We start from the raw sequence: 26,684 nt of genomic DNA on the forward strand, positions 1-26,684 counted from the left end.
TTATTTTATACCACTGAAGAGGTGATTTCATCCCACTGTAGGTATAAGGCCTTTGTTCCATTTTGTGGGCAATAACTCAGTCTTCCTGAGAATGATTAGGTAAGATTTTATGGCACAAGGCAGTTGTTAGATGTGACAGAGAGCTTTTAGGAAAGGCCTTGAATTGGAAGGAACACCCTACTTTGTTAATAGCATGCAAATACTTGGGGTAGTCAATCATGACCCTCAAGACTAACCCTGCATAGTATCTGGTTCTGGACCTGCCCAGGACCATTTGATCCAGTTGAACGATCTAGGGTATTCAGCACTGTACTTACCAAATGCTAAAGGAAAGTAGTTAGAGGTAAATATTTGTATGACCAAGTCGTACCATTCTGTTGTATATTTACAGTCCTATTGAAGAGCATCGCTATTGATCTGTAGGTATTGCTTTTGTATAGTGCCTTCTGCATAGAAATACAAGACCAAGGCTTTTGTCAACCCAGACCTATCTCAACTTGACAATAGCCATTGATTGTTTTCTTTTTCTTTTATCCTTGTCTATTTTTTTTTACACATATCCCCACACTCCCACCTTCCTTGGGGGTTTTTGTGTGGATTTTTTTTGGGGGGGGAGTTGGTTTTGTTGGTTTTTTTAATGATTTTTTTTTTGTGTGTGGTTCTTTGGAGTCTTTTTGTTGTTTGTTTGTTTGTTTGCCTTAATGAACTACTTTATCTTCTTACCCACTGACTCATTGAATGAACAACCACTACCCAACCAGGAGAGAAACTAGGGCACTGCACACACTGGGCAGACCTGGTTTCTCACTAGACAGCAGATGTACTATTTATGGTCACCACCCCCCACCTTTTCAAACAATCCTGGAAGAAGGAGCTTACTCTTGGTTCTGACTATAATGTTCATGGGAGAAAGTATAATCTTGTATTAGTGCAGGAGGAATCTCACATCTAATGTTCTTGTGTGCTTTGCTCTGTCCTCACAAATGTGCAAGCAGCTCACGACTTCACAGGGCAGAGCAAAAACCCATTGTAATGGAAAAAAAGCCTTCTGCCTTGCATGTAAAACTACAGGAACGACTACTAAGAGCCACAGTTTCTAGGAGACTGAAAAATTTCCCTCATTATATATAAATTGGAGAATCCTGACATTCTGTGATTCTATGATTTCATTTGTGCCCAGCTAGCAAGGCTGATTGTTGGGAGAAATGTGGGATAAGGGAAGTGAGTGGTGAGGATGGGCTGAACACAGCAAAAGGTTGGACCAGTAGGCATTGCTGAAAGGCAGCTCAAACTCCAAAGGCGATGGGCAAAGGCAAGTGTGAAGCTATAATGTGACATCAGCAAGGCAAGAAGTTGGAGAAGGACATCAAAAGGGACAGGAATCCAAAAATAGACTTATTATAAAAAACAAATGTAAAGAAATGTGAGGGATTTATTACAGTATTTGAATTAACCTACTGTGCTCTGCTTCTAATAGCAGAATCTTCATGAGGTTAATTTCCACCTTCCTTCTCATTCACTTCTACCACACGTTTTTCTTTTTCACTGCAAATGATTGGATCTAACTTTTCCTCAAATTATAACATCTTAAAGGTAAGAAGTTTCACAGGTCTTTTTTCCCCCCAGTTGTTCATCAAATGCCTAGCATACATCTCAGTCCTCAAAAATAACTAAGAAACACCCTGGTAACATGTAAAGCAACAATCTTTGTTTGTCATCATTTCCCACAGACAGGTTCCATTAAACCTCAGATGTGGAGAGGATCCTGCAGAAACTGTAAGGCATTTAGATGTTCAGAAAACTTCACTGTGCTTGGATTTTGGGGTATTTTCCATTCCATAAATGAACAGTGTAAATTTTGCCACATAGGTCACCTCAAAAGGTCCACCTAGTCCATGACCCTGCCTCAGATAATGGCTTGTAATGGATGCGAAGAGAAAGCATGAGTGTGACAAGTGCATTATGATCCTTGCCATCTTTCAGCAACCAGTGGCTAAGGGACTTCCTAGAGTCAAGGACTGCATCTGAACTGAGGTGTATTGAGGGCTCAAAATTGCTGATTCAGTTTTGACCCCAAATTCTCTCTCCAAAAAGAATATTGATATAATCATAAGTCTATTACTTCCAGAGCTGTGCATTAAATAGTCTTCTATTAATGAATTCAGATATATGGGGCTCAGGATAGCAAACACTTAAAAACCCAAGCCATTGATAACATAATTTTCTATAGGGAAAATGCTGAAACCATGTGGTTTCTAGGGCAGACATCCAGTTTGACATCTTTTTTTTTTTGTGAGAAAGGCTCTTTAGGAAAAAATTTGGTCACTTTGGATTGCTGTATTCGGGGGTGGGGGTTAAGTGAGTTAAATGTATGTTCATTAGCCGTGCACAGACAAATCTCCATATGATTCATTGGAGCAGCACTGCAGAACACCTGGTGTTGCTGATGCAGTTCTGTTAGTGTTTTGTTATTTTTAAAGGGGGTTATATAACTCTCATTAAAATTAAATGTGGGCTGAAATGATGCAGGCAAATTCTCAAGCTTTAGAGTGAGCGTCTTCCTCACAGTTTAGCTGAAAATAGATCGGTTTTAGGCAGAAGAGGAGGAAAATGAAACCAAAAGATCATTACAGTTGAAAATGGAGTCTTTAAGAACTTAAGTTTTCTGATAATTTCTGTGTCCTTTTTAGAAGGCCTCAGTTCTTCAGATGCTGACCTCCAGCTTCCAGGGAGAACAGGTGCAGGATTTGAATCTTTAATTCACTTCATAGCACAACTATCGTATCACCCACAGCTATCTACACTTGCAAGGTTCAATTTCCAGATGATCTACGTTCAGGTGCCCTTGCTTTTCTCTTCACTCCTTTATTTGTCTAAAAAGGATAGTAAATTCCCATATCCTCTGTCTGATTTTCTATCATCTTCTTTTTCCCCCTCCAGCCCTCTGCTCTGTCTTCCTCCCCGTGACAGACTGTTGTCTGGCGTCCTCAAAGGCTGCTCTTGAAGATGACCTGCTGATTTGCTGCCATGGGAACTCCAGAGCATGGACAGCATTTACCCCTTACACACTGAAGGGCACACACAACTGTTCCCTGTGCCACCCCACTCACCAGTAAAAGTTTGCCCTCCTCTACTGCTGAAACCTTACAGGGTCATCAGAAGGCTGTGCCTTAAATAACAAGAGTCCTGCAGCCTCTCTGGCATCCAGCAGTAGCCACTGCTGAATTATTAGGAGAAAGGTGAAAAAGTCTAATAGCATATGTGAGCATGCAAATTGCTCTTCAAAAGTAGTGGAGAAAAAGCTTAGGCAGCAAAGCATGAGACTCGAGAAAAACCCTCTCAGTGTAATGGCAGAAGGTATTACTGTCATGTAAATGCTATATTTAAAACTTCCTAAGCAATTTTATTTGCAACCTTATTCCTTGGAATCAGAGAGAGTTAACTTAAAATTAGGTTATTCTGCTTGAATAAGGGATGCAGGCTAGCATATCAACCACTGAGTATGCTACATGGAGAGACAAGCAAGTAATTCTCTCCGTTCCTCACCCTCAAACACAATTTAGGGTGTTTTAATTGAAATAGAAGGATAATTTTTACTTGGCTGCATTTTGCAGGGCAGCTTGTGATCCACACTGTGTCAGTCTTGTCAGTGCACTGGCAGGTTTACAACCCTACAATACTTTCCTACTAAGCACCAACTCATAAGAGCCTAATCTGGTAATGTGGGCTTAATGCATAATATAATTTCATGAACCACCTAGAAACTGAGTGCAAATTTGGGAGCCAGTACTTTCCAGAAATGTCAGTGTAGCCATTAGTTCAGAAACCTTGAAGATTGATCTGTCTGATATTAGCCCATGAAATGGTCCCTGATCCTCACTGTCAGAGAAAAGAAAGTTGTGCATGGGAACAGCTAAAATCTTTTGTATATCTTGCTTGAGCTGATTACCAGTCATGCTATCTCACTCTAGACTGGAGTTAAAGATGAGAAAATTAGGCTCCATATAAAGATTTTCACAAAATTTGGGAAAATTTGTGCCCCTTTCCATTCAATAAAGAGAGTTTACCTTCAGTGCATCATTAACTCGCCAAGAGCAGTATTAAAGTGACTCTAATTGATACGTTTACTTCCTCTGTAGAGTGAAACAATCCAGAAACAAAACAAATGTTAAACAAAAAATAAAAGAAATTGCCTTTTGCCACAGCAGGAGTAATAGAAGAGAGGAAAATAAAGAAAAAGGGGGGAAAAAAATCCTGATTTTATTTCCTCTGTGAGGATGCCAGCGGTCTTGTTGCATAAACTCCAGTGATTCATCACCATCCCAGGCAGCCAATCATTTCGCAGGTCAAGTAGAAATGGGCTGTAGAGCTAGCAACTCCTGCTGCCCCGATAATGCATGTCATTCCAGGCATGGCGACATGCTTTCTCAACAGCTGCCATTTTCAGTTACCTTTTCTATGGCTGACATACAAGTAAATGTGTTGGAAGCAGTAAAACAGTCATAGGAAAGCAGTTGCAAAGATAAATAGCACCTGCACGTGATAATCTCTAATGTCATTAGAGAAGAAAGAAGGATGTGTTTTGAGACAATTTCTTTCTCCTGAAAGCATCACTTGACTTCAGGAGGGTTTATGCCTGCGTATGTGTGTGAGACTGAGAGGGGGGATTTTGCTGGTTTTTTTTCCCCCCCTAGAATAAACATCCAGACATCTGTCTTGGTTATAGTGTCAGTAGCTGTAACTAGGGGAAAAGAGAGGGAAAAAAACCCCAAAATGCTCAGCATTAAAGGAAAAAAATCTTCCTTCAAATCCCTTGGGATGAAGACTTTGTGTAGCTCAATTTTGTTTCAATTCAGTAACGCTCACCTTAAACACAACTGTTCAAATTAAGGGAATAGGAAAGAGTTTTCTTCAACCGTTTCTTTTCAGTCTTTATTCCTTATAATCTAACTTGAATTTCATGAACTACTTGTTCAATGACTGTCCTCTGAACTATATGTAGTTGAATACTTTTTTTCCCCCTGCAGATGGAAACTGAGCGGGAGGTTTGAGGGCACAGGAAATAAACACCATCAGTGAAAAAGTGCTTAAACTTATGTGCACACGTCTGTGTGGACATCTGCACACAGATGTGTAATTTGCATACATATGCAATGTAAAAACCCCCATGCCTGCATGCAAATGGTAAAATAAAAATAAATAAAATAGCTGTTCCCTGTAATGGTACTGGAACAAGATTTCAAATGCAGAAGATTATCCATATTAATTTATGGTAATCTACCAATGAATGCTGCAGAGACAGTACAGGTTATCCAAAATGGTATTTACATGTAATGAAAAAAGTGCCACAAAATATCTTCAAGACAGATCTAGATGCACCTTCCAGTACCCCCTGAATTAATATGTTAACCTGAAACAAGGTACAGTGTTTGTTCCCCCTTTGGAACAACTGGCTCTTGAAATTCTCCATACAAAGTCCTCTTAGACATCTTGCTTTCAGATTTCATCAACTTAGGTGTTTTCAGGGCTGTGAGCAATGAACTTTCCATCAGCAGCATCTTCAGCTAATTAACCCTCCTGATTACAATAATTAGTATTGATTCACTCTTGAATGACTTCTTAAGTATTCAAGCACAATCTACACTTGCAGTAAAACTTCTAGATATGAATATTAATTGAATGCTCTCCTTTGTTTTTCAGCCCCAAAGGTATAGTTTGCCACACTATGTAGAATCGTAGAGTGGTTTGTGTTGGAAGAGACCTTTAAAGACCATCTAGTTCAACTGCCCTGCAGAGAGCAGGGAACTCTTCAACTAGATCAGGTTGCTTCAAGCCTCATCCAACCTGACCTTCAGTGTTCTCAGGGATGTGGCTTCTGTCATCTCTCTGGACAACCTGTGCCAGTGTTTCACCACTCACTGTAAAAAATTTCCACCTTGCATCTAGTCTAAATCTCCCCTCTTTCAGTTTAATACCACCACTCTTTGTCCTGACACAACAGGCCCTGCTAAAAAGATTGTCCCATCTTTCTTATTGCCCCTTTTTAACACTGAAAGGCCACTAGAAAGTTTCCCTGAACCCTTTTCTTCTCCATGCCAGAAAACCGCAACTCTCTTGTCCTATCCTCATAGAAGTGCCTCAGCCATCTGATTGGTTTTGGAGCTCAAATAGATCTATGTCTTTCCTGTGCTGAGGACCCCAGAACTGGACACAGTACTCTGATTAAGGTCTCACCAGGACAGAGCAGAGCGCCATCAGATTCCTCAACCTGCTGGCCACCCATACTTCTTTTGATGCAGCCCAGGACATGGTTGTCTTTCCAGGCTGTGAGTGCACATTGCCAGCTTATTTCCAGCTTTTCATCCACAGGTACCCCCAAAGTCCTTCTCAGCAGGGCTGCTCTCAATCCTTTCCATACTTAAGTTTGTTGACAGAAACACTTCAACTTTATTCTAATTTAACAAAAGGGATATTAACAGGTTGATGTTAGAGATTGTGCTTTGTGAATCTGTAAAAAAAAAAAAGTAGGTGACTCCACGCTAATAAATATATATAATTAATTTCCATTTCCTGTGGTATCATGAAAAGGTAGTTCTCAGGCTAAGACCTATCCTCTTCTTGGTCTGACAGGTTGGACCTAAGATGTTCTTTTTAGTTTGACATTACACCTGGTCATTGCAAGAACAAATAACCACTTACGTAGAGTCTAAATTAGCTCTCTCAGCACTGTTGAGGAAACACACGTTGCCAAGTTTGACAACTGCAAGGCACCACATTGCTTTGTGAATGGGTGAGATTCAAACCAGGTAATGCTAAGGGCACCTGCGATCTTCAGATCTCTAAACCTATAGAGTCTCTCAAAACCTGACACTTTTGTTAAAGCATTCTGAGAAATGGCTTGTGTTACAGATTTGCTTCACCTTCTTTGATGTTAATAATAATTGTTATGGCTCAAAAAGCAATATTTCAGTAAATATGCATAGAAAGAGGGGAAGGTTTTTTTGTGGTAGAATGCATACAGAATAATTCAAGAACTAGTCTTTGATGTGAATGCAATGTCATAAAGTACTCTCGGAAAAGAACAAAGTAATTTGCAACCCAAGACACAAAATCTGTAGTATATGTACTTTATGTAGCATTTTATCTGAAAACATAGAGACTATTTTAAGTTTAGTATGAACTCATCTGTGAGAAGAGCTCTTAGGAAAGAGTTTTAGTTGTTAAGAGCGGCGGTTGGGTTATTCTGCCCAGATGTCTGGTGGTGGCTGCTCCAAAAGTAGCATTCACCCTACTCTGGGCAATCAGTAAAGGGACATTTCCAAGTTACCAAGAGCGAGAGATTCACTTTATTGCCATTCACAAAGGGCAGCAGCTGCTAGAAAGCCCAGGCTGTAGAAGGATAAATAGACAGAAAAATCCTTCCCCCTCCAGTTTTGGCAGAGCAGAGCAGTTGTGAATGAGTTAACCTTTGTCTTGGAAGAAGTTCTTCCAAGAAAGTGAATTAAAGCATGGTCTCATTTTATTAAATGCTATCCCTGCTCTCTTCATGTTTATGCACAACACAAGACATGCAAGCACTACCTGATAATACATAACCTCTAGGCTTCTAGAGTGTTTTATGTGATACTACGTTTCTGTTCACATCAACTCTTTCCTATTGATTTATACTATCTCAACGCACAAGGGAAAGAGATACAACAACAACAGCAACAAGAAATTCAAAACAGCATAGCAAGTACTTAGGATCTCCCCATGAAACACCCTTTTTATTGAAAATACATGCTTTAGAGAGTCTGACCAACACCCATAAATCTTTAGTGTCTTCTTTTTTTTAATTTTAATTTTAATTAGGGTGTCCAAGAGACTTCCTATAAATCATGCACTAGAATCCACTTTAAAAACAAAGTGTGAAACCCCTACAATTAACTGATCTAAGCAAAAAATAGAAACCACTGAAAAATCCCTCTTTTTTTTTTCCCTCACAAAATGATTATAATTACTACTAAAAGTAATGTATTTTCTTAGCATGTAAAGTATTTAAAGACTTTAAACAGTTTCAGAAACTCCAGTCTTATGACAATCCATTTTATTTAAGACACAAGCTGCTGTCCAAGTAGTAACTCAGGATTTTCTTTCCAAAAGCTTTAAAATAATTTCTTTTCACAATGCATAAAGTACACAAGCATTTTGCCAAATTCAACCCCCAAATCGTTACCCATTATAATGCTAACCGAGGGCTGTCTAAACAGAAAGACAATTAATGAAATGTCATATGAATAATTTGTTAGATTTTGGGACAGGAATCATTCAGGTAAATTATTCAGGCTGACCTTAAAAAAATTCTAAGGTATGCTAATAGCTGGATTATAAAAATGGATAGTAACATTGGCTCCCACTTTGAGATCTAATTCATCATTTTTATTGCATTTTCATTACCTAAACAAAATTAGGAACAGTATCTTCAAAACAGCAGTTAAAGTTGATACGATCAGGCATAAAATCAGGCAAGGGCACATTTGGCAACTATGTATTTACCAGATTGACAGCAGTATTGTAAGCTTTCAGAATCAATAAGTTTTCTCACCACAGTTAAAGGAGAGGTTAGTAATAAATCTCCAACTTAATGCAACAGACATAATTGTAAGATACCAACCTCCCCCTCCCTGCAGTATTAGCAGCAGATATCAAATTAAACGACCCTCACAAAATAAGCAGTGCACTTCATATTCTACCACATATGCAAAAAGATTAAAGGGTATTAAAAAAAAAAAGGTGGCTGAGAAAAGGAAAGGGAAAAAAAAAAAGCCCCAAACCAACCCAAACCACCCCATCGCCAGACATACATTAGGCTAGTTTGACAGCACCATTGTTCAGCTGTCCCATTGTCAGACCAAAAGATGTATTCAGTGCTACAATGTCTGCTAGCAAATAAACAAAAGACTACATTTTTCAAAGCGGGGTGCCAATTCGAGCATAATTCCGTGTGGATGTGCGTGTGTGCGTGTGTCTCTGCGTGTGTGTGTGTGTCTCTCTGTGTCTCTGAAAGAGTAGTTGATGCTGGTCCCCCCACTAAACCTTGGAACGCTAGAGAATTTATGTGTAATCTCACATAGAGGACTATTTAGATCTAATTTTTACAACATCTTTGAGTAGTAAAGACTAGGTAAAGCGTTAGTTACTATTTACACACGCTAAGTGAAAATTAAAGTGGTATTTAGGGCACTAGCTCTAATATGGAGTCTCCCTGAGCTTTTTCGATGCTTATTCCATGCCCAGTGAATAATAATGAAGCAGGCAGAAATATTGCAAAGGAGGTGATAAAAGAACTATTAAATCTCATTTATTAAAAAAAAAAAAGGGGGGAGAAAAAAATTATTCCCCCCCCTCCCCTGCTCCTTGCCCTCTCCGTACATTTGTCGTCAGACATGAAATGTGCAATTCTAACTAGTGGAAAAATGCTACTTGCATCCAGCAATGTCTGTCTTTTCCTTGAAATAGGGAAACTACTTAATACACAGCACGGTTATAGTTGCAGCGGGCCCAGGCAACTCGAAAGCACGCGTTAAAACAAAGGAGACAACATACCTTAAAAGCAGCTCCTCATTTCTCATAGTAACAGCGGATTTGGGACAGCGCATGCTTTCTGCACCGATATTCTCAACAAAAGCCAGTTCAGAAGTGCGCTCAAACATCAATGCCACAGTAGCTACTCACTAATGGCTACTCTTTCTCTCTTTCTCTCTCTAGTCAGACGCTGAGTGGTGGAGCAAAGGGGCCCCTGCAGATTCACTAAGCAGAAATAATCCTCTCTGACAAGTTATGTTGTCTGGGCATATTTTACATTAATGCACTGTGCTGCCTATAGGGGTCTTGTTTGCGTTCACTCCAGCCTAGCTGGTGTTAGTTCTCTTAATTACCATCCAAAAAAACATTAGCAACATCCCCCCCTACCCCTCTCTTAAAAAAAAAAAAGAGAAGAAAAGAAAAAAAAATATATGCAACTGAGAGAAAAGGGAGGAATCTCTATGGGCAATTGAGGGAAGGCATTCCCCTCCTGGAATGATGAATGCTTGATATGGATCTTTTGTTTGCCCTGAGAACTCAGTGAATACAGTGGCAAAGAGATGCTGTGGCTCGGGAGGCTTGTGCGCTTTAAGGGAATTGGGTTAGAGGCTCTTTCTGGGGCTCTGGAGGCGCAGCTGGAGCCCTTGCTCTTTCCCTCCTTCCCTTCCCTGTTCAAGGCTGAGTGGCTTTATGGGACCTGCCAGCTCACATCAGAGTGACTGGGGAGTATTAATGCAGACACTTGGGGATCTTCTTCAACTTTGCAGTTTTTCTTGGCAATTTTAACCCCTCCAAAACACAAGTCCAAAATCCCTGCAATATTATCCCCTCTAAACCACAACTCAGTTACCAAGTAACAGAGTTACCAAGTAACTGAGTTTACTTTAACCCAGACTCATACACTTGGCTTTGGCATCGTTTTCACAGACAGGCGAAGGTGATGTACTCAGTGACTTTCAAACTTCCTGCCTATAGAAGGAACTGCAGCATGACACTGATTTTAGGGCAACAGCCTCTTTGATCCTGCTTAGGAGATCTGCCATGCAGTTTTTAGGAGCAGGTTGTGGTCCTAGCTGTCGAGGTAGTAAAAAAAGGGTTTTATTGCCACATCTCAGCTTCCACTTCTGCTGTGGCTGTGTACATCTTTAAATTCTGCAGCTACTTTGGAAGGATGGTTGTGGTTTATTGGTTTATATTTTTTAACATCTACATTGGATATTTGAGTAAGCACTTAGTATAACTGACAAAGGCAACAAGACCATGATGCTTTTTTTCAGTAAAATGCTTCTCTGCACTGCTGTGGCAGTAAAATCTTAAGAATTACTCTCATTTCCTCAGAGGTTCTGTTAGCATAAATATATGCAAAACTCAATAAATGCAAATTGTCCAAAATCCACATCTAGTCAAAAAGCCCAGCAGGAGTCAAATACACTAAGCTAGAAATAAACCTGGACCTCAAAACTTGAAATCAAACTTTCATAGACTTCTGGCTATGCCTGTGGTTGGTCTGAACTTCTTTTCCTACATTATATATTATTGTTTTAAAATATAATGCTACAATATCCTAATGCAGCGCTACAGCTTTGACTTCCTTAACTGAAGTTGGCACTTATGAACTTGATCATTTTGGTAAACTTAAGTCTTGGAATGAAAGCAAAGAGGAAGCAATCGCCAATATAAGTGTACTGATATCAAGATCTTGCCTTTCTGATAGCAGCTGTAAACTTCTATTAAGGTCATAAATTGTTTGCAACAGAAACGATCCTTTTGTTCTACACTTCTTGGTCAGCACTGTGAGACCTTGGGATTAGTTTCAGTCATTCTGATATATTATTTGTCAAAGGACAAGTTAGAACTCCAAACCTAAGTGTAATCTACTTTTAAGGATGTAAAAATGATAGTTTAGGAAAATATATGGATATGACGAAAAACTACAAGCAAAAAGAAGACACATTTCAACTTCCTTCCATTTTCATTTGCAAACCATGAGTGGGATTCTACTTGCTCTTGTAACAAAAAAATAATAAATAATTTTAATGATTAGCAATTCAAACCAATTCCATGTTGAAATGTCACACTCCAAGGTCAACTGAGACAACATAGCTTGCACTTCATGCTAAAAATATCTGAACAGTCATGGAAGGCAGCCAGGAAAATACTCAACCAAGATGACAAATCCCATACCTCCTGCCCCAAATACTAAATCCATTACTACCATTTCAGGCATGGTCACCAACAGCCCAGATTCCTCCTCTTTCACTGTTCATCTCCAAATTACTTGTGCCCAGAGTAATTCCCCATGATGCCTGGGCTACTGCAGGCCAGTCTTGTACTCATGAGACTGATGTTTGATAGGAAGCAAATACCAGAGTATGCTACAGAATATACAGCTGAAGGGGAAGTGTCAAACAGGCTGATAAACTGCTACAGTTTTCCAAAAATATGGCAAGGATCAGCATCTTAAGACACTAGCAGCTGAGGGAACAAAGCTTTCTTTTCAGGCTGGAGTAGAATGTCTCACACAGAGGCCTTTGGTGGGGAATCAATGAGCTTCTGTTGGGCGGCTCCACACAATTACAAGTTCTTGATCGTTGCTGTACTTAGAAAGAAGGCAAAGCAGCAGCAATAGGAAATAAAGTGAAGTATTATAGAAGGACTCATCTACAGCCAAAGGAATAAATAAAGAAAAGGAAAAAAATCAACTCTACAAAGCGGTCGCATAGACAGACAAAAAGAACCTGTGCTTTCTACCACGTATAATGAAATGTCTGACAGAAAAACATCTGCAGAGGAGTCACAGCTGCTGAGGATGAGAGGAAATATGAGTATTTGCTTTCACTTGCAAGATGTACTAAGCAGGAGTGCCTTTAAAATAATATGGCTAAAGGGAAGATTAAATCAGATGCACAAGGCTATCTGGCTTCTTTCAAGATGAAAGTCCAGCTGTGGAGTTTAAATTCAACACTTAACATGAAAATCGATTGTAGATTAATAACTGATATGTACATATTGCAGAATGTTCTGCACAAATTACATAGACTAGAAATGTAATCATTTCATTACCCTGTGTTTAATCTAAACCCCAGCCTTCTATGTATGGCCTGTGAGTTTGCTAAACTAATTAGGTGATGTTGCAAATCTCTGAAAGGCCCCAGGAATACCAATAATTTGCAGAGACAAAACGATCAAACCTTCTGTGGCCAACCAGTAACAATGAGTAATTTATATCAAATGAAAATATACCTTCTGCTCTCTACTTCTGCTTCAGATTATTCTTTGACCATTCAATTTGCTTACAATATTTTCAAAACATCCAGAAGCCCAAAATGCAATGTAATTTTGCCACACTTAAACAAGCAATACCAGCAGCCAAGCAATGAACTACATTTCATGATGGAGAAAGTAGACAAGTGCCCAGGACAGCAGCCCAAAAATCATGAGTGCAGTCATGAGAGGAATTGAAACCCTTGATTCATTTTGCCATTTCATCACACGTTTCTGTGTCAGATCTTATGCAAGCCAATTAACCTCTTGCTCACATCTCCATCTTTAAAATGAAAAACCCCAATAAACTCTAGAGCAGTGCAACAACAATACAGAACATTAAAAGCTGTATAAACTAGTGTATTATTGTGAACTGCACAAACATTTACAACATGTCATCTCGTCACAAGAGGAACTTGCAGTCTAAGTCTGGTATCTGCTCTTCTGTGCAGTTATTTAGGCTCAAATCACATTTGTTTTGTATAGGTGTGAAAAGCTACTCTAATCTGATAACATTTTACTGTTTTAGACAGCTAAATCCCACCTTTGAAGTTGAGCAATTAGTCTAAGCTAGTCATCTAATGTTTCTCTATTGTCAGTGAGGAGAGATTAGTTATACTAAAGAGCATTACCATCTCTCCCCACTGACTACAAAGGGATTAGATCCCTAACTTTTAGATACATACATAAGGCAAGATGAATCCCACCTACGTGCCTAAAGCAAAGGTGAGAAATTCCATGTATCTGTTTCAGAATCACCAGCATGTGTCCCTGTGCTCCAGCATGACTGCTGTGTAAGTGCAGCTCAGATACCTTGAGTTTGTCTGGCACTTCCAGAAGTAGCTGTAACCTGCCTGTGGGATGTCTACAGCGATCAAGTTGTAGCTACACAAGACTTCCAGGCCTGAAGCAGACCTATGTGTTACACCTCAGCAAAGACTGAACAGAAAGGCGATTGGCATCAGCTTCAGAAGTAAGGCATGTAGAGCCTTTCCAGTATGCTTTGAGAAAACAGACAGTTCATTTAGGTATCTCCTCCTAAAATCTCACAGAAAAATGAGTAACCCATTGCCTGCAGCTCTTTTGTTATTAGAAATTGTGGAACACAAGACAAGGTACTGCCAGAACCTAGTACTCTGGACCACTTCACTGGTGAATGTGAATAGCAAGAAATAGGCTATGACTCCAAAGGCTGTATCTCAGTAGACTTTGCTCTTTTAAAGGTTTTGCCCTTTTTTTCCTCCCTTTTTTAATGTAGAACAGATTACTGCACATTTGTCTCTGTTGATTTATTTATTCTTTATACAACATTTATGGTAGCTGCATGTGAGAGATCAAATTTAGTCCCAAACTCCATCAAGCTGATATCAAAAATACTACTTTTGTCAGAAGAGCAGTAAACATCAGACAGTCCTGCATCTCCTATTTGCACTATGTATGCACAGGTGGAGAAGTTCCTCTGCTGTTACAGGCTATGAAAATACCAGGCACAGACAGAGTTCCTCTCTGCAAAACCATACTGGTTAGCTGTAGAGGCAGTTGCATGTGCACAGACCATGCTGCCTTCAGGAGAGATGCTAACTCTATATCGTGTGCATTAACCATACCCATGGTATCTTTGGGTGTCATATTGTGTGCACGAAAAAGAAAATCATTCTCCAGCACTCTCAGTAGAGATACAGCAAATCATGGTTTTGGTGGTGTTTTTTGGTTTTGGTTGTTTGGTGGTGTTTTGGGTTTTTTTGGTGGTTTTTTTTTAACTCCCCCTCCATTAAGCAGGCAACAAAGCCAATCTAACATTTGCCCACATTTCCTTTTGTCTCTTTTGTTAGATCTTTTAGATTCTATGCCTAGCTTCCCATTCTGAGTCATGAGGGTAGCAATTACTTACAGACCTACAGGCCAGTCTGGATGATGCAGAAAGTCTTTTACAATCTTACTTTTTTTTTTTTTTTTTTTTTTTTTCTTGAGAGAATGCAAGCAGTATCATGAAAATTAAATAGTAGAGACAGAAAACACAAAAGTACTACATGTTGTGTAAATTCTGAATATTAACATTTGGGCAGCAGGGGAATAAGACATTTCATATTTAAAGCATACAAGACTGGTGTCTACTGATTCCCTTCATTAGAAAACATGTGCACTGCCTCCTTCTAGCATTCAGCAGCACTGCCTCTACATCTCAACATCTGGAAGACCGAGGTACCAGAAGGAATAACACTTTCCTGTTTACTTAATCGATGTTCTATTGTGTTTCTTCCACCCTTGATAGGAAAGGGGCAAAAACCGCAGCTTGTGCAAATCACACATTCTTACACATAAGCACACTCAGTGTGTCTTTAAAAGACAATATACCACTTGAAACAACTTTCATCTGGACAGGTTGTGATTGCAGATGTGGCTACTCTACAGAAGAAATAATTTCTTTGGAAGAATCTACATGTCATAAGAACATCTGGCCCGCAACTAAAGGGAAGGAAGAAAAAGCTGATCAAAAGAGCAAGGAGAAACAGGAGGCAACAGAGCACCAGATCTGAGAGAAGGAGAGAGAGACAGAGAACAAATACAGCTAGTTATAGAATCATTTTCTGCTTTAATTTAAAGTCTATTTAAGGTATAAAAGTAGAACCTGCTCTAAACAAATGTCTTTATGTTACACTTGCAGTAATGCCAAGATCATCACTTTTAGACATGGCATGTGGAATACCAAAGACCTTGTGTTCTTGTGAGTACAATTCAAAGAAAGTGAACTTGCACTTAATGTACAAATGTATAAACTGTGTATATTAATGCATATGAACGTGACAAATGTTACCAATTACAGGTGAGAATTTAATGGCTATTTATCCCCCTAAGTTAAAATTGGAAACAACCATTTTAAACATGTTTATTCTATTTTAAGATGATCTTATGGGGCTCTAAACAGAAGGTTCATTTCACACATCCATGAAATGTACCCACACTAGGGATGGATGTGGATATTTAAAACCAAGATACCATCATAGAATGATGTTCATCAGAAACTCATGTACAAGTGAAAATGAGGAAGAAGTTTACTTTCTCAGATCTGGGGTCTAGATGATTGGATGAATTTATCACAAGAACCCTTAGTAAGAAATATAATGTGGACCTCTCTCATACACTATTCAACATGAAATATAGGCTTACTGGAACAATGCACCAGCCATCAAGTTTCATTAAAAGGTAGGTAATATGATGTAGCAGGGAAAGAGATGGAAAAGCTATGTAATTCAAATTTCATTTGGAAATACTGCTGGAGCATTCTTAATTCTTTAGAATGCATAGAATCATAGAATCAACCAGGTTGGAAGAGATCATCCAAGCTCATTCAGTCCAACCTAGCACTCAGCCCTATCCAGTCAACTAGACCATGGCACTAAGTGCCTCATCCAGGCTTTTCTTTGACACCTCCAGGTATAGCAACTCCACCACCTCCCTGGGCAGCCCATTCCAATGCCAATCACTCTCTCTGACAACAACTTCCTCCTAACATCCAGCCTATTCTTCCCCCAGCACAACTTGAGCCTGTGTCCCCTTGTTCTCTTGCTGGTTGTCTGAGAGAAAAGACCAATCCCCACCTGGCTACAACCTCCCTTTAGGTAGTTGTAGACAGCAATGAGGTTACCCCTGAGCTTCCTCTTCTCCAGGCTAAACAACCCCAGCTTCCTCACAGCCTCTCCTCGTAGGGTTTGTGTTCCAGGCCCTTCACCAGCCTTGTTGCCCTTCTCTGGTCAGACTCTGAGAAAAAATGGCACAATTTCTATATAGTCATCATAAAAATAAAAGTAATAGCTATAAATAATTTTTATTGTTTTATCGAAGAATTAGCACAAACATTTTTTTCAGTAGCTTTTGCCCTCCCTCATGCCAGGGTAGGTATAGGCTGGATATTAGGAAGAAGTTCTTCACAGAGAGAGTGATTTCCCATTGGAATGGGCTGCCCAGGGAGGTGGTGGAGGCACCGTCCCTGGGGGTCTTCAAGAAAAGCCTGGATGAGGCACTTAGTGCCATGGTCTAGTTGATTGGATAGGGCAGGGTGATAGGTTGGACTGGATGATCTTGGAGATCTCTTCCAACCTGGTTGATTCTATGATTCTATGATTAACTTTATTGCATGACAGGAAATAAACCCAACTATCAATTGCTTAAATTTTCTATCTAACATTTTTTATCCAAAAGATACTCTTCCTTTCTGTGTACATTGGGTTTTTATTTTCCCTTTAAAAATCTGTTAGCATTGATAAAAAAGGAAGAGCTACTCCACAATACAATTTTCTTTCATCTCTCTCACGTCATCCAACTATTGCAAGATGTTAAAAAAAAAAACAACTAGTGATTTTTGGTGATTCTAATGCCCAAATTCTCAGAGTTTTGTAGGGCTTGTAGCTTGGAGTTAAGATGTTGGTTTGTGGGGAAGAAGAAATAAATGGATGGATTTTTGTGCTAGATTAACACGGTCTTTACAACACAAAAGCGAGGAGAAGTAACACACACACAAAGGCCTCCAGGGTGAGATAAAGAGTTGAGATAGGAGTTTTATATAAATGAGATAACATAATGCACAATTATCTTAACTTATCTGCAGAAAGCAGTGAGCTAAACACCCAAACCAGGGAGCTACTCCCCTATCTCTCCTTATCTGACTGCTCTTCCAGTGGAAGAGAGCCAGTGCCCCAAACCCTGGAACCCAAAAGCAGCATCCAGAACAGGAAATCTCTGAACTTCAATCTCCATAATACTTCGCTCCAGACAGCACTTTCATTTTGAAGCTGGCATGAGGCAGGATGGTATGAAGAGTAGCAGGTTAAAACTCAACCTATGACAATTTTAGAACCTCTTACGAAAAGTCTGGCCAAACTGAGGTTCTAGGCTAAGGGATTCCTTAAATATCAGAGCATGTCTTTGAAAAAAAAGGGGATCAAGTGCAATTGCAGTGAGTTGGCAGACGATGAGGCACTTAGTGCCATGGTCTAGTTGACTGGATAGGGCTGGGGGATAGGTTGGAGTGGATAATGTTGGAGGTCTCTTCCAACCTGGTTGATTCCATGATTCTATGGTGCCAAGTTGGGATGGAGTGTTGATTTGCTTGAAGGTCAGGAGGCTTCACAGAGGGATCTGGACAGGTTGGATCAATGGACTAAAGCCAAGCGAATGAGGTTCAGCAAGACAAATGCCAGGTCTAGCATCTGGGTCACAACAACCCCATGCAATGCTACAAGCCTGGGGAAGAGTGGCTGTAAAGCTGCCCACTGGAAAAAGACCTGGGGCCGTTGGTCAACAACTGGCTGAATATGAGCCAGCAGTGTGCTCAAGTGGCCAAGAAGGCCAACAGTGTCCTAACTGGTGTCAGGAACAGTGTGGCCAGCAGGACTAGAGAAACGAGGCTGCATTTGGAACAGTGCGCAGTTTTGGGACCCTCACTACAAGAAGGACATTGTGCAAGAGTGTGCAAAGCTGATGAAGGGTCTGGAGAACAGGTCTTGTGAGGAGTGGCTGACAGAACTGGTATTGTCTGTCCTGAAGAAAAGGAGCTTTAGGGGAGATCTTATCACTGTCTACAACCACTGGAGAGGAGTTTGCAGCAAGCTGGGGATTGGTCTGTTATCCCAGCTAATGAGTGACAGGAAAAGAGAAAATGGTCTCAAGTTCTGCCAGGGAAGGTTTAGATTGGATGTCAGGAAAAAATTCTTTCCTGAAATAGTGATCACACCCTAAAACAGTCTTCCCAGGGAAGTGGTAGTCACTATCCTGAAGATGCTAAAAAGATATGTAGAGATGACACATTGGAAGGTGGTTTAGTGAGTATGGCAGTGTTGGAATGATGGTTGGACTTGATGGTCTTAGAGGTCTTTTCCAACTTTAATGATTCTATGAAAGACATACAAGGACAACAGATGTGTACAAGGTGGGAAAGGCACCTTGAGATTATCCTCTGTAAAAAAACAGGCAACAAGAGGTTTAGTTTCATACACCTTCTGTGCCATATAACTGATTGATATTTTTTATTCAAATAAAAAGCCATAAGCAGAGATATATACATTGTACCTACTCCCTTGCCATAGCTGAACACTGCCAGATCCTTCAACATTCTGTTTCCCATAACCAGATGTGTCAAAAACCACTTCTGTGTCTCCAGCAGTGGATTTCTCACAACATTTACCATGTTGCTATTACCAAACACTAATGGAGCCCCAGGAGACTTTGTGCAGTGAAATGGCAGTGGAGCGAATGGCTGAAGGATCAAAGAGGTGCAGAAGGAAATGAGTTATTTGCCTAACTCCTCCCCCTTCAGAGCTCAGTAAGGTGAAGCTGTGGGTCCGGGATATGATATCTGTCTGTGTTCATGAATCACTTGGCACAATGCATGGTCAGCACACATAGCCTTGTGGGACTCCATCCACATTCAGCCAGGCACAGCGCTTCAGTGCTAGTAGCGTGTTTGATGCTTCAGCAAAACCTGTGCTCTGATCTTTGCAAGTGCCAAGAAGTCTGTTAAAGTGTTTACATACTGCAACATTAAATGCTTGGTAAATTGCCACAGCATTTTGTGCTTTCAGTGTTACCGAGCTCACATCATTCATCTTGCTTCTGTGAGGCCAAACCCTGCAAAACTTGCTGCATGCACTTAACTCCAAATTAACACCCTGTAAAAACAGTTCCTCCCTTCTTCTCATACTCTGTTATATGTAAAATCTACACTCAAAGTTAATTTCTTGCTGACCTTGTGCTGATTAATGCAAATTAAATTACATGTTAATTGCCCCAAATGCTTTGCATGCAGCCCAGGAATCAGTTGTTTTTGCCAGTGGTAAAAGACATTTGTGATTTTTTTACACAATGGCTACATTAAGCCATTGTTAGTCTCTTAGTATCTAAAAAAATCAGATTTTTTTTTTTTGGTAGCACCTTTTAGAAAGCTAGAAAACAACAAGCAAACAAACAAAAAAAAACCCCAACAGAACAACACAAAACACACACACAAAAAAAGCATTATTAAGTTCTGATCCAGTCTTGTAGAAACCTCACTTCTACCTCATGGGAGGAATTTTATGGCTCGTTCTGAGCTCAAGCTCCAAGATGCATTTTACAAAACCTTGAGCCAGTTTTGTTAAACCCATCACTCTCTAATCCCCTTGTGCTTGTCAGCAAAGTACACAGAAGCACTTGATTTTGGATGTCTGATTTGATAAGGGGTATTAGAAGAAGAGAGGGAAACAAGGGCTGCTATTTTAGATAGATCCTACAATATTCTTGCAATTCAAGAGAGAACAAGGAATTATTTCACAAAGTGATAGTGGGTGCAGGATCACTTAGAATGAGGCTGTGTATTGTGTTCAGGGTATCAGGGTTCTTTTGCCACTGAGTTTGAATGCCAGCCATCAGACCTGATATATGATGGTTTGTCGGGACTCTGGTTGGCAACTGGAATAGGGATCAAATAGAACAGCAGGGAGTACTTAGCTCCTCAACAGTCCCTGGAGTGGCTGACATTTACAGTACAAATGCATTTTGCATTTATATCCAACAGTGGGATAAAATTTGATTTATATCATGAAGAACGCAGGGAAAAATGAACCCCAAACACGATGTTCTCCAAAAGAATAGTGGTTTCTTCCTCTCAACCTTTACTGCAGTAAGGATTCACACTCTACTCTGTAGTTTATCCCAAAGTAGGTAAACAAGATTATGAACATTTTATAGAAGTGTCTACATAGAAAATTAAGTGAATTGTCCAAATTACAAATGCAGCATAAGACAGAGCTGAAACCAGATTTATTGAGAAAAGCAATGCACTTGGATATTATTCTTACCTGAGCACTCAGGTCTACAGAGGATTTAAGTCTTTTCTCCTCCATTCATGGGCAATAGGTACCCAAATCATTCATGCTCACACCAGCTGCTCTCCACACTCCCAACAAAATGAATGTCTTTATCCTTACAACAAAGCATGCTACCTGGCAGCAAACAGTCCAACCTCCACAATGCTAAAAGTTATTAACACTAGATATAAAGAACAGGAGAGGCTGAGGACACATGCCATGGTCATTTCTATTCTAGTAACCCAAAGATGCCTAAGATGTGTTTGTCTTTTCTTTCTATAGTCTTTTCCATTATTGTTTCACTCCTGATGCTATTTTGTCTATCTTTCCCTAATACCTGTGTCCTGGTTTGGTCTGATTTTGATATCAGATTTCCCTTTTTTGTTATTCTTGACTTTGACTTCTTCTACAAGCTGAAACTTGCAAAAAATCCCAGCCCCCAACAGTAGAGATAGTACAACTCACTCAGTTTTAACCATGAATTCAGAGTCAGTGTTAAGGAAGCTTAATAACTGATACCTGAATGAGTAAATTTCCTCATTTCAGAGACAAAAGTGTGAACACCACCACTGAAGCACCAACCCTGAGGGGGTTGCGCTGTTGAGTAATAAAAGTGTTCAACCTCCGAAGTCTCTCCTAAGCAGAGATTGTCGTGTCACACTCCATTAAATTATGTGTGATGGGTCTGTCGTTAGGATTACTCTACAGAAGAGACAGCTTGGAGGCTGCCAGATTCATTAAACATCTTCAGTGGGACTTCACGGGGCCTTTCACTTACCCTGAACAAACAACAAACACACCCTTTGTGCTCAAGAACAAAGGAAGTTTTTGCACTTTTGTTTGATGTCAGTCACAACTGGAGATTAAAGCTTCTGCTCTGTGGATTTCAAAGATGTCTCCCTTCTCCAAAGCTGCTCCTCTTGCTGTTTGCTAGGCACTTCAAACAGGTTTACAGCTAAAAACACCCCAAACAGAACAGTATTAATAACATCAGCTTCAGAAATGCTGCGTGTTTTTGGCATTTCAATGCTTTTCACTTGTACTTATGAATGAGGAAATGAAGTGCAGGAGCAACATATTCAGAACTGTGTTTTAGTTAAACACTTCGCACCAGGGACTGGATAACTTGATTTGTAAACAGAAATTTCTGTGTGAAGATCGAAGCACAGTAGTCTCTGACCCACTGAAGAAATTTGTAGCCCAGGTGAATCTGGATTTGGGAAAGAACAGCTTCTATTTTCCTGATAAAAGGTGTAAGTGGGAGAGCTCGTATCAGGCCCTCAGGAAAGCAAGTCATAGCTTGCGCTCTCTGTTCTCTGATGTGAGCGAGATATGGGTGTTCACAAATTGCTTGATTTGGGATGCCTTTTCTGAGCTCTGTAGTCTTTACCACAAACATCCATTTTTCAGAAATGGCATCCAAAGCTAGGCAAGATGATGTCTAGGTGAAGGTTACAGCTTTTGCCATCTCAGAGACAACCCAACGTACATTCCTGTGTGACATTGTACCCTAACAAGACCCTCATGTGTCACTTTAGGGTCTCTAAAAGGAAACAAAGCAAGCTGCTGTAAAAGCTGCAAAATTAAGAATAGGTATTGCTCAATTCAGGAAAGAAAGAAATCACCATCGGGAATCAAAAGAGCTCTCTAGAATGTTGCAAGAATCATCCAAACTTAATGCTCCAATTATATGTGAATCTCTTTCTTTTCTATGATCTCTAAAGCCTAGGAGTTTAAAGTCTCATCTGTAAGGCAGAGGTTTGCAGCCATCTCTCCTTTCAAAACAGCTTGACTTGATTACGTGCAGGAGTTAGATCAAACTCAGCTCTTCCCAACCTGTGAAGAAAGGTTTTTCCTTTGCTTGACTGTTCTTCTTCAGAACTCCAGCTATAGAAGCTTATTAAATAGAAAACAGAATATAAGCTAAAGAAAGGGCTACATTCTGCTACCTAAATTAGTGTTGTCAAAAGATGGACGGAACCACTCTGAATATGAGTATTCCCCTTCATTTGAGATGTCAAACATTGGATGGTAGAACAGGAAGCTGAGAAAGAGCCATAAGAGGGACTGGTGGAAAACACCTTTCAAAGCAAAAGGCTAAATGTTTCTAAGTTTAGCTGTGCAAGAAGGTGAATATTTTAGTGCTGCTGGATGTAAACTATCTTTCAATGGCTATGTGAGTCTTATAATTCTACCATAATCCATCACAAGTAAAAAAGGTCTGTAAAATGATAGATTCTAAGAAACATGAGCTTTATTTGTTGTGGTTTTTTTTTTTTTTTTTTAATCATCTTTCTGCACTGCTTTTCAACTAAGTGCATATTGAGTCTTCTAGATCTACCTCACACTGACACCATACAACCCATATACTGATTTCTTAGAAGCTGATCGACATGACTCAGTAGACACTTTTAACCAGATGACAGAGCTGGCTGAAGGGTCAGCATATGTGTGCAATGATTTAAAATTGTTAAAGGCTGTGCAAGAAATGTGTGCAATGACTCAAAATGTGCCAAACAGAGGCTAACAGAAGCATACATGCAGGCTTGAATTATCATTTAAATCCCTCTATGTTTCAGTTATGCTTAGAAGTACAGGAACTGTCAACAAACTGTAGTATTTGGAACCTCTTTTGTGGCCTAACACAGGACTTTCATAACCCTTTCAAGAAATACCTTAGGAAATTGTACAAACCCAAGCAATTTAGGGATGATTAAGCAAATATTGTGGGTTTGGACATGACTTTTGCTTACCAGTTCTTTCAGTAGTTCATTTCATGGCACACAGGTTTCCTGCTTAAATAATGATGATGCTATATAAAGAACAGGCTAAAAGACATATTTGAGGTTCTTCATATTCATTCACTTAAGAGAAGACCTTAAATTGAAGAGTCACTCAGAGGTCCACCTTGCTACACTTGCTTTTGAAATCATCTAATTGTTGCAAGCTGCAGTTAATATGGTTAAATCCTCAATTTAGTGTCAGCCTACTCTCCTTCAGACATAAATTATGCAGGAAGCCTCACGGGAAGTTACATGCTCATGTGGATCAGTAGCACAGTGCTTTCCTGCACAGCAGCCCCAGCCTTAATATCAGGTTTGCTTTAAATAATGAAACAAACAAACAAAAAATATTTCCCAGAGGACACAAACTATAAAGATGTAAAGTCGCAGTGTGGGCAACAAAACAAGTTGTGTACTTTAGAGCATCTTCAGAAGCCTTACATGAGCAGCCAGGGGATGTACTCGTGGGGTTTCTATTCCACAAGAGCTTTCCATTCACTTCTGTGTTGTTTAACATTAGAGTTGATCACAGTGAAGTTCCCTGTTACGTTCTAAGGCAACGTTACAATGTGCAGATCACTCATGTGCTGCAGATTGCTTACTGTACCAAAATGTTGCCATCTCTTTAGTTTTGGTTCATAAAGCTACACTGGGAAGGAGAGAAGGTAATATTCTACTTACAAATGGTATCATTTCCACAGAGTGCCTAGGTCCTGTACAAGGAAATGTGCCTAAGCCCAAGTGTTTTTAAAGACTGGATGAGGCACTTAGTGCCATGATTTAGTTGACTGGATAGAGCTGGGGGTTGGGTTGGACTGGATGATCTTGGAGGTCTCTTCCAACCTGGGTGATTCTATGATTCCCACAGATGCTAATCCAGGGAAAACACATGGCAAATGGAACAAAGAGATAAGAACATGTACTGTGAGGGTCTTGTCCTGACAAAATCATGGAGCAGCCAAGGAGGACAGAGAGATGTGGTAGGAAGGAAAGACTCTGAGCCCCCCCCTGTTTAAATGCTTGCTGGGATGGAAGGGCAGTACTGCCAGCAGAGACTTTTTACAAGAGGTTTTCCAAGACTGTGTATGATTTCTCTCATTAGCTTCGTCAGTTCTCATTGCTTCCACTCTGCCACACCGCTAAGCCGTAAGCACAGGAAACTCACATAGAATAGATGAAAGCTGGCACCCAAAAATCAAGTTCTGTGTATCACCAATGCTTGAGTAGCCTTCAAGGTTGGCCCAGGTGACTGTCCCTCTGGCCTGAAATGCCTACAGCTTGAGGGCATCCAAGTGCTCCCTGCTTCATCAGCTTTCAAGCTGAGCAAAAAAAAAGCCAAGTGACTGGATGAAGACACGGTGCAAATCAATACATAGACAACAGCACAGCATGGAAAGTCCAGTTCTTGGCCTTGGTGCCAGGAAGACTAAAATACATCCTATGTGTTTTCAGAGCCTGAGATTCATATGCCATGAATCTGTTGAAAAAGTCAAAGGGTTCTGGCCTTCAGGAATGGGTTATCTAGCATTTTATGACAGCAAAGAATCTGTCCCATATTCTGCCCTGCACAGTTCAACTTCACTTCATGGCAAAGTTCTTTGAAGCCCTTGACCTCTACTTTCTGAAACAGAGGAGCAGAAAAACATATGTTCAAACCAGATTATGATATCCAGCTGCTCCTAGAAAATTCTCTATGCAGCACCAGTAGATCAAATTATTTTCATTATATCATTTGGTCACAAAGAATAGTGACATAATTAGGGAGCTAAATAGCAACAGTTTCCTTCTGGTAAATTTGCTGTAGCTAATTTTGTTAATAAGACTGATAATTGTTTTACGCTCATTCAATATGTTAAGTTTACCTAATACTAAAACCAATCAGAACCTTTAAATTAATTTTTGTTCCATTTCTAAAGGAATCAATGTCATTATTAATCATAAAAGGAGTGCCAAGTCAGAGGATGATAAATCTCCTTTGGGCTTATTTGACTTTCATATTTATGGTTTGGATAAGGTTATTATGAAGGCATTTTCAAGAAATGATTGAGGAGGAAAGGGAGGAGAGTGAACTACACTTGAACGCTGTGCTACTATTGACTTCAGCAGAGTACATGCAAACAGTATGATTCCTTTAAGTTCTGCAAACTTATGCATGACCAAAGTGTTCAAAATACAAAAAAACCTGCTCATATTACCAGGCTACAGAGCCTCAGGATGTACAATTTCCAAACCAGTATGTTGAAGAGTGGATTTACAAGAAACCAGGTGAAGAGATCAGGAGCATAGAACTCATGGGATTTTGCATGCTTGGCACCAGTGCTTTTGCTTTTAAAGCATCAGAAAAAAAGCCATTTGCTCAGATTTCAGTTGCTTTTGTTGCATTTCTACCTTCAATGCAAAATTTCCAACACAGCAGCTAATTTAGCTACACTTCCACAACTCAATGTACGGTAATGCAGTGAAATGTCCTAGATAAACGTGTCCAGTTTTCACAAAGCCAGTGTTGCCCACATCACTTTTTACATGCTCTGACAGGATAAGGTCAATGCCCATTGGCTGTGCGAGGAACAGAGAATGTCATCAGTGTTGCCATTGTCATAGTAACGTGCCTACTCAGCTCTGGGAGGTGGCAGTTTTTGGTTACCGTGCTGAGCAGCAGCATGCTTACATCCTTGCTATTAACTCAGTGTATTAAGAACAGGACAAACAGTTTAAGCACAGTGCAGTATTTTACTGTTGTCTTGATAGGGAAAATACATGGTATGTTGTGCTGAGATGTTAGTAATTGGAGGTTTATTCCTAGAACTTATCATGCCTTCTGCTGAAGAGGATTTTAATAAAACCTGAAAGTCAAACAAGCTGAATTATGTCTGTGTCTGATCTCCCAAACTTTGAAATCCACGAGATATGCAGAAATTTTCTTGTGTATCCATCTCACCTGATTATTGCACCCATAGAAACAAATCAAAAAAATCCAGACACAACCTCAACAATTGTCCACTATCAAACACCAAAGAAGTGGGTTTTTGGATGTAGGTGACGGAGCACATTTCCCTGATAAAATACCCAAAATGTGAATGACTAAACCAGTAAGAGCTTCAATATGAGTCTTACAAAGGCATTCTTTGTCTTTCCTTGTATCTTTTAAGACAAATCTATCAAAGGAAAATGTTATGATAATGTATTACCATGCTGAGTTAATTGCCAATTGCAAGTTACTTAAGTGTACTTT

The 26,684-nt window shown here is 39.9% G+C and overlaps 1 protein-coding gene across 9 annotated transcripts in view; it reads right to left on the reverse strand.

The window, feature by feature from the left end:
* The window catches only part of CELF2 (CUGBP Elav-like family member 2), a 649,329-nt gene that overhangs the window by 282,946 nt on the left and 339,699 nt on the right, over positions 1-26,684 (reverse strand). For 2 of the 9 annotated variants that reach the window (XM_064142674.1, XM_064142670.1), the window contains exon 1: positions 9,586-9,764. The exons of 3 other annotated variants lie outside the window; for them this stretch is intronic. In XM_064142674.1, the coding sequence (XP_063998744.1) occupies positions 9,586-9,692 (107 nt within the window). In that variant the 5' untranslated portion in view covers positions 9,693-9,764. Of the gene's footprint in view, positions 1-9,585; positions 9,793-26,684 lie in introns of those variants that run through there. 4 more of the 9 variants (XM_064142671.1, XM_064142672.1, XM_064142675.1 and 1 more) reach the window with 4 other exon arrangements.

The sequence above is a fragment of the Pogoniulus pusillus genome, chromosome 4 (genome assembly GCF_015220805.1).
Source record: "Pogoniulus pusillus isolate bPogPus1 chromosome 4, bPogPus1.pri, whole genome shotgun sequence".
NCBI classification, from domain to species: domain Eukaryota; kingdom Metazoa; phylum Chordata; class Aves; order Piciformes; family Lybiidae; genus Pogoniulus; species Pogoniulus pusillus.